This window comes from Pundamilia nyererei, unplaced genomic scaffold (genome assembly GCF_000239375.1).
Source record: "Pundamilia nyererei isolate P.nyererei 1_Seehausen unplaced genomic scaffold, PunNye1.0 scaffold00035, whole genome shotgun sequence".
Taxonomy (NCBI): Eukaryota; Metazoa; Chordata; class Actinopteri; order Cichliformes; family Cichlidae; genus Pundamilia; species Pundamilia nyererei.
In genome coordinates this window covers 2,361,633-2,369,907 of record NW_005187436.1, presented here as the reverse complement: position 1 = coordinate 2,369,907, position 8,275 = coordinate 2,361,633, and the positions used below count along the sequence as shown (strand labels likewise).

Genomic DNA, 8,275 nt, shown 5'->3' with positions numbered 1-8,275 from the left:
ATCGTGGCTCACTTATACAATAAATTAAGTAAACATTCACAGCTTAAAGTAAATAAATAAAATATGTTTGTGACCCACTTTTTATGTTCAGCATAAATAGAATTGTAGATAACATAAAATACATACTGACTAATTCTCACCCAGTTCTTTCAACAATAATAGTTTTATGAGCAATGAGCAGGCCTGAAGCCTAAGCACTGTTGCTATGGTTACTTCAGTTTTAATACACCTCAGACACTGATTTTGTTCAGCCGTTAAAACAGTGTTCCGCAGTACAATGTGTTTTCATTGCCCCAAAAAACAAAACATAACGGGCAAAAAACACTCAAACAAGGAAATCAATGGTACTTTATGTTCATTCAGTGCATTTTCGGCAGATTTTTATGTCAAACAGTAAGCAAAAAGTACATTTATAGCAATTTTAAAATTTTGCCATAAAAGCTCTGATTATGTTGCTTTGATATAAAAGTGTATGGAAGCGGTCTACGAGGTCATACTGTGACAAGGAACAGCTAGAGGCTGAGGCTCTAAACCCGTTCTGTGCAAAGGATGCATCATGGTTGACCTACACATTGAGTATGCATCAGTGAACTTGACTTTAACCCTGGGTGAAGCCGACACTGCGAACCAAAATAAATACAGCGACATCACATTCATTAAGAACCCATGTGATGAAATGTAGCATCGGCATCTTTCTGGATCCATATGTCATAGAGAAAATAAATGGCTATTTGTATCTCTTAGACAGCTGATGCATTACTGCAGAAAGAAAAAGTGGCTGAACAATAACAGCGCAAAAAAGTGGTGTACCACTGCAGTCTGCTTGATTTAATTTGGTTCTTACATAACTAAATATTCTGATTTCTGGCAATCAGCAGCAATCAGAGGTTTATCATTCTGCATCTTCCACTTAGTGTGTTTTTCCCCTAGAATAGACCGTACCACTTCTGCACTTGTCATTAATTATTTACTCTACTGTTGACTAGAGTCCAGACCAAACTTGAATATTTTAGACAACTATGAATCATAGTTTTATACCTAATGAAAATAACTATGTAAAATAACAAACATTTAAAAAAAAAAAAAAATCTAAACTGAGAGCCAGTTCTTCTCTTAACAGAAATGAGTCATGGAACAAATCATTCTCTCTTTTCCTGGATGTCTCTCATGAGCGCTACTGTTCAGATAAAAAAAACAAAAACTGTCCTTTTACCACATTTGCAACTGAAGAGATGAGGCATACGTTTTCAGAGGTAAAAAAGTAAAAATTAGGGCATAGCTTAAAATAAAAACAGTATATACATACACCACCTTAAATTCAAAAATAACAGAATAATGTGAACCTGGCTCATTTGGCATTACACATGCAGAAACAGAATGCGTGTATCGGTCTGATACCATTTAATGTCCCTAAGGGAGATACCCAGCTGACCTACTTTGGTGAGCAAAATTCTTTACATATCAAGTGGCCTGAGCTTTATTTTGTCAAGTGGAGAATAAGACGACACAAATATTTAAAAAATAAAAAAAAAAATAAAAAAATACAATAAATCTCATTCAACAACACAAATCCATCAAAGTAGCAAGAGCTACTGATGCAGCCTGTCCTATCTCTTTACAGTAAATGTTTACTCGGTATCTCCAGTGCTTGGCAGCCAGTGGATGACAAATAAGTGTTTTGAAAAAACCTTACCTACTCGCAACTGATGGCTATCGGAGTGCAGCAACCTGAGGCCAAAAAGGCTTAAAGCAACATTCTCTTTATCCACTTAATCAGCTACAAACAAGCTGTCTCCCATTGCACCATAGAAGAGAAAGGTACAATGTGGAGCCTATCTTCTGCTGTCTTCTTTGATCAGGCAGTCCTTCCACATGCACAAGAGAGCATGTTTATTTTCTAGACTGTGCTGAGTAAGGGGCAAGTGTAAGGTTTCCCTTCTGGCAAGGTCTACAAACAGAAGTAGCAAGACAGTGGAGTGGGTGAGAACAAGCTCATTAGTAAAAGCAGTAAAAATCCAAACATCACAGGATACGTACAGAATAGAAGTACAATCTGTAAGCAGGCTCTTCGTCTTTATCCACTCCTGACATACTTGACAGCCCACTTCAGGCAACCTGTTCCCTCTCACCAGCATTGCCACTTGTGCAAGGTGACATCGTCATCTGACAGCAGGACCAAAATAGACTCCCTATGTGTAGTCCACACTGTTATAGTAACTTGCCCAGCTGTGTTAACTCCTCTCCCAGTGGCAAGTGAGAGACAAGTGCTCAGTAGCCCACCATGCCTACCTTTTACTTTGACTATTCTGTTTGCAATTCTTGCCTGTAATCTAGTCTGAGCCCCTAGCACTCTGCTGAGTTAGCAGCCACCTCTTAGGCCCGACTCCCTGCCTGCTGCTGCCTATCTGCCTACCACTGCATGCAGCTTCCTATATTTACAGCTCCCCTCCTCTCACTGCTCTGCATCAGAGCCCCCGCTCTCTCCCTCTCTCTCCGCTTCTCATTTCTCACTCTTCACTCTCCTTCTACCACAACACTGCGCAGTCATGTGCACAAAGCAGGCCTGGCTCTCTGCCCCCCCATCCTGTACTTGCCAGTGATGAGAGTATAGCTGCAGGGTCAGAGACAGTGTGTGCGAACGCAGTGCATTAGCCACACAAAGTGATGCTTTAGATCTGAATGGACCCGGCATTCAGTGATTCATATGCTGCTGTGGGACAAGACATACAAGGCCACATGGTTTGACCAAATACAAATGTTGCAAACTTGGAAAGTCTGTAATAACACTTTGGGACAAAGAAAGGAATCAACATATTTTGATATAGGCCTGTTTACATTACTGCTGTTTTAATTTACAAAACAGTCCCTTTACTTTCACAGTTTTGCTTTAATAACATGACAATACATGTATGCAGACAATTTGTAAAAATGATTAGCATCTTCAAAAATGTAAATTTTATTGGGTAAACTATTACTACTACTACTACTACTACTACTACTACTACTACTACTACTACTAATAATAATAATAATAATAATAACAATGATGATGATGATGATGATGTAGGCATTTTTCTTAACCAAGAGGGCAAAAAAAGGTAGAAACGAGATTTGACAATATCACACCATCAGAAAGTAAGGTCACCCAAAATATGTTTATTTATCGCGAGAACTTGAATTCCTAGCAAGGAATATCAGGGAATTTTTATGTTCTTGATTAAATCAAATGTTTTACTTCAGTTGTTAGCTGCGAAACACAAAGCAGCGCATACCTTCAAAGCAGTTATGGATGCATTCTTGCTTTTGCCACCTCCATGCGAGGAGCCTGAGCTGTTGCTACCAGACCTTTCCCTCCCGTCCCCGCCTTGGTTGCTAACTCTTGGGCCGAGACGGTGCTGCCCAGCTCCGCGCCGCCGTCCATCATAGCGGTTGTCTTTGGACATCGACCCGCCTAGTGTTCAACGCTCAGTCGGTGACAAATTAAAGTCTACGAGTAAAGTCGCCTTGTTGTCAGAGGTGATGGGAAAACATGTCAGATAAATACATGACACTGTGGATAGCCTAACAGATGCAGGAAGTCTGAGCACCTTGCGTTTTTGACTGGCGTTTGGATGGTCCAATGAATTCGTCGTATGGTAGAACCAACAATGGCGCCAGCCAATCATGTAAATTATAGTAAGGTCAAAGGGTGGGATGCATTTTCGAGGAGGCGGGACTTCGAATTGTCTACCATGGCAACCACTAAGATCAGGCGGGACATTCAAGGAAGTTTGGTTGATTTGGTAGGACGTCAAGTCACCTTCAAACCGAAGGAAGACCACGAGGTGGAAAACCTGACTTCAAAATAAAGTCTTCTGGGGGGGAGGAAAGTACATCACATTACACTAGCATTAGATCACTAGTAAATCGCGGGGGAAGTGTTTTTTGTTGTTGTTGTTGTTGTTGTTGTTGTTGTTGTTGTTTGCTGTATACATATTAAGTATATCAAAAGGCATTGGAACCTGGTTCCATATAAGCTCTTTTTTTTTAATCAAATTGGCTTGCTTGCTATCCAGTGGGTAACACCAATGACTGCATAAGCCTTACAAACTACTGCAAACTACAACTTCATGAACAAGTACAAACGAGCATATTTAAAAGAGATTGAAAAGAGATTTAAAAGAACATCTTGCTAAACTTTTTTGTATGTGGGTTAAATGTATATTCTGTGTTACATGTACTCTTTTCCATTCTTTATCATTTTCTTATTCTTTTCCCCCTTGTTTCCTAAACACGTTGTGCCTGTGTGTAAACTAGTGAGGTAGCCATTGAAGCCTATTATCCTTGAATAAAGCGCACATAACACATTTGAGAGGCGGCATATTGACAAATTATTTTTGGAGTTTGCATAATTGTTTTATTTTGAAGTTTTTAATCGGATGTTCGTCGTTCTTCGAGGTAGAGACTACGGTGGAGGCTTGAGTTGTACGAAGAACTTCCCATGGTAATAACACCTACGTTATCCTATATTATTTGAGTAATATAAGGGTGTTTTGGCTTGTTCGCGTCTCTTTTATATGTCTGTTTGTTTGTTGTAAAGAACGCTGTTGTTGCTTTATTTTTCTTGACTTCCCTGTGGTTGTCGTATTCATCCTCTCTCTTTCCCTCTGTGTTTCAAGCACCTGAACAGAAAAAATAAATACATAACGTTTCGACGACTTCCAGTTTATCTGGGTGATCCTTCGCCTTTCACTCCGTCTTTTTACCGTCTCAGAAACAGTGTTTCACATTAGCCTTATCTGGCTTTTGTTTTTATCTTTCACTTGTTGGCCACCAGATAGCACAGTTGCATTTTGTCAAGTCTGTTTGCAGTGTGCTCTTGTTTTCAGTTCCAGTGTTGTTTCAATCCTAGCGTGTTATAACTCAACAGATGACATCCTCTACATTTTTGGTACTGCTGCTTCTTCAGTTCGACTTTGGACAAAGCTCCCATAAACATCTGCATGATGATCATTACATCGGACAGCAGCACAACCCTGAACACGACATGAATGTACTGCTGGGAGATGAGGTGGCTTTTTTTTCATATTTTTTGCACTTTAGAGCTCCATTTCTATCCTTCATCCAGCATCTCCTCACTTTCTTGCCCTGCTTCTTTTACGCAGAGGACTAATGAGATAAAGAAACTCAGCTCAGCAGATCAGAAGATAAAAATGATGGATATTGTAAAGAAGATTGATACAAATGGTGACAATCTGCTAAGTGCAGGTATATTTGTGCTTCTCCCAGTAAAGCACAGACAAACAAAGGGGATTAATAATCACACTCAGGCTGTCTGTTTTATCCATAGAGGAGATTACTCTCTGGATTCAGCACGTCTACAGAAAATATGCTCTGGATGATGCGGAGGAGCGCTTCCCTGAGTTTGACACCAATAAGGATGGTGTTATAACATGGGAGGAATACAACACGGTGGCTCATAACCAGCTCTTTAGTTTTGATGACGATGTTGTTCTGGAGGATCCAGAGCAAGAGTCTCTTAGACATGTGAGCAGACTTTAACTCTCTTCTTACACATCACAGATTAATATATCAATCAGAACTCTAACACGGGCTCATACACCATGCAGCTCCATCGAAAGGAGAGGAGGCGCTTTGACTTTGCTGATGTGGATGGCACACCTGGCCTCAATGTGACAGAGTTTCTCGCCTTCACCCACCCTTCTGAAGTGGATCACATGGCTGTGAGACATTTAACTCCTAATCGTGCAAAACCTGATATGATAATGCATGTTTCCATCCACACTAAGTGTGCTCTTTGAGTTTCATGTGAAAAATCTATTGGGGTTTTCTTTTATTTTTCTAATAGGATTTTGCCATTGAGGATGTCTTGAGTGAATATGATACAGATAAAGATGGATTCATCAGCCTGAGTGAATTTATTGGAGACGTTCGCGGCGATGGTAAGGCTGAGATTAAACCAAGCATGCAGCCTTTTTGTTCTCTTTCTCGTCTGTGCAGTGTTAACATTTCTCTTTTTTCTATGTATATTTTTTTAATCAGATGGTGCCCCTTCGAAGTGGGAGATCGAAGAAACAGTGCGATTTAAAGAACTGTATGATCAAGATAAGGATGGCAAGCTGAATCGAGAGGAGCAGCTCCGCTGGATTGCACCGAACAGCTACGGATCAGCAAGAGAAGAAGTAATGTCTTCTATCATGTGCTCAGCTTTTTTTTCTTTTTCTTTTTTTTCTGCTTATAGTGGATAAAATAAAGAGTGAAATTATTATAAGCGCGACATTTTAGAAGAAGAACAAGTTTAAACTCCTGAGCTTCTAGCTTCCAATTGAAATTCGAAATAAAGAATTACTAAGGATTATGAATTATTAACAAAGCATTTAACCCTTAACCTCCTGAGATCTGATATCTTGTGTTTGCTTTTTTAATTTCCCCTGGATATTTGGGATTATGTGAATCTGTTAAGCGCCATCTTTTAACAGAAATATATGTGCAGTTTAAGATATGTCATATGGGGATGGGTTTATTTTAAAGTGTAAAAGAATAAAATCAATCAAATTGTGTATTTGACTAATTCTTCATTCTTTATTGAGCAGAATGAAGGATTAGGTGCAGAAAAGCCAATATCTAATGTCCCCATGTGAGGATGCAGGGTCTCAGGAGGCCAGCAGACCACTTAAGGTGAAAAATAGTAAACACTTGTGAGGGAGAGAAATGTTCTCTGAATAGCAGTGACTTATTTTAGTGCTGCAGATGAGATCATGTTGCAATAATAATGGTGATGCGTCTCTCAAATAGTTCCACACAAAGCCAAGACATACTTCTATTTAACTTTGATGCAGCCCAACAAATGTCCCATTTCTGCATAGACAGACAGGTCATATTCAAACTGAAACTTTAGCTGACCGTCCTGACCATGTCTACATGCCTAAATGCATGCATGCTGCTTAAATACTGCTGTCATGTGACAGTATATATTTGCATTGTTCGTTTGAACAGGTGTTCCAAACAAAGTGCACCTTCTGATACAGTAAACTAACATTACCAATTTGTATGATATTATAATAACAATAGAAGTTTATCAGAAAACCCTTAAGACACACCCAAACTTGCCTCACAGCGCACCATTTGTGATCTCATGTCCTAAGAGGTGCACATGCATCTCCTCCTCAATGTTGTAAGGCTTTTAAGACATGAAAATGTTTGCAACACTACAAGCAGCAAGGGTGACTTGCATCTGTGGCAATTTCCCATCAGCAGAGTTGCCATGCAAACAACTTGAGCACCATAACAGTCTCATATTGTGCAAATGTTTAACATCATCTACATCCACGTGGAAGTAAGTCTGCGTTTTGCAGGTTAAAGGATCGTACAGTGAATGGAAGAGGGATGTTTATTTTACGATAATTTTCTTAGCTTTTTTTTTATCTTTCTTTTTTTGATGGTCTAACCACACCTTTTAAAAGCATGCGTCATACCTAGAAATTAGGTCATGGAATATCCTGTATATTAGACCCTTCCTTGCCCAGAGGTCCTGGAAAATTTTCTTAAATTAATCCGCAGTTAAGGCTTCTTTTCTCTCCAAGATGATTTGGTAGCATATACACTGATATTTTTGCTCTCCTGCCGTCAACAGGCTCTTCACCTCATCAAGGAAATGGACCTCGATGGAGATGGACAGATCTCAGAGGCGGAAGTTTTGAAAAATCAAGAAACATTCATGAACAGCGAAGTAACAGACTACGGCAGACATCTGCACCTGACACATGATGAATTATAACAGTCTCCTTTGGTTTAATGTAGAGCTGTTATTTGTTTCAGTAAATGATTTCATGTCGTTTTTTTCCTCCCTGTCTGTTATAGAAAGGTTGTGGTATTTACGTCACCCACCAATGATCTCAGCAGTCACAGATCCTTTGCGTGTTATATCTGATCTATTGTTCGGCTCGTGTACAATATGTTACAAAATGTGAACAAAAGCTGAAGACTTACACAACAGTACATGTTTGTGGGCAAAGTACTGGATTGCATAATGTTGTAGGGAATTCCTTGTATTACCCTTAAAGAGCAAGAAGCATCACAAAGTGGAATTTTCAGTTTTCATGAAAAAGTACTGAATCCAATTCACATTAAACAAAGCAGATTTTGTTTTGGTTGCATGCTACAGTTTTTTTTTTTTTTAAATAGTGTCCGCTATCACTTCAGCTTTTGGTAAGTGCTGACATGTTGCAGCTCTTCCTCATTTAAATCAAATGAGTAAGTGAGTGTGAGCTCCAGC

At 39.4% G+C, this 8,275-nt stretch overlaps 2 protein-coding genes across 5 annotated transcripts in view; one reads left to right on the top strand and one right to left on the bottom strand.

Annotated features, from left to right (window-relative positions):
• The window catches only part of scaper (S-phase cyclin A-associated protein in the ER), a 58,281-nt gene extending 54,681 nt beyond the window's left edge, over positions 1–3,600 (bottom strand). For 2 of the 3 annotated variants that reach the window (XM_005729973.1, XM_005729975.1), the window contains exon 1: positions 3,273–3,600. In XM_005729973.1, coding sequence (XP_005730030.1) covers positions 3,273–3,443 — 171 coding nt within the window. In that variant the 5' untranslated portion in view covers positions 3,444–3,600. Of the gene's footprint in view, positions 1–2,037; positions 2,396–3,272 lie in introns of those variants that run through there. The other variant, XM_005729974.1, reaches the window with a different exon arrangement.
• An 820-nt stretch (positions 3,601–4,420) lies between these two features.
• On the top strand, positions 4,421–7,784 carry rcn2 (reticulocalbin 2). Of its 2 annotated transcripts, XM_005729968.1 has the most exons (9): positions 4,421–4,483; positions 4,910–5,050; positions 5,145–5,247; positions 5,330–5,526; positions 5,610–5,723; positions 5,849–5,942; positions 6,043–6,182; positions 6,594–6,678; positions 7,634–7,694. In XM_005729968.1, exons 1-8 carry the CDS (start codon positions 4,481–4,483, stop codon positions 6,639–6,641), a joined length of 840 nt encoding a protein of 279 aa, XP_005730025.1. In that variant the 5' UTR covers positions 4,421–4,480; the 3' UTR covers positions 6,642–6,678; positions 7,634–7,694. The 2 variants fall into 2 exon arrangements, with proteins under 2 accessions (XP_005730025.1, XP_005730024.1); XM_005729967.2 differs by lacking the exon at positions 6,594–6,678 and having other exon boundaries at positions 7,634–7,784.
• The last annotated feature ends 491 nt before the right edge of the window (positions 7,785–8,275 follow it).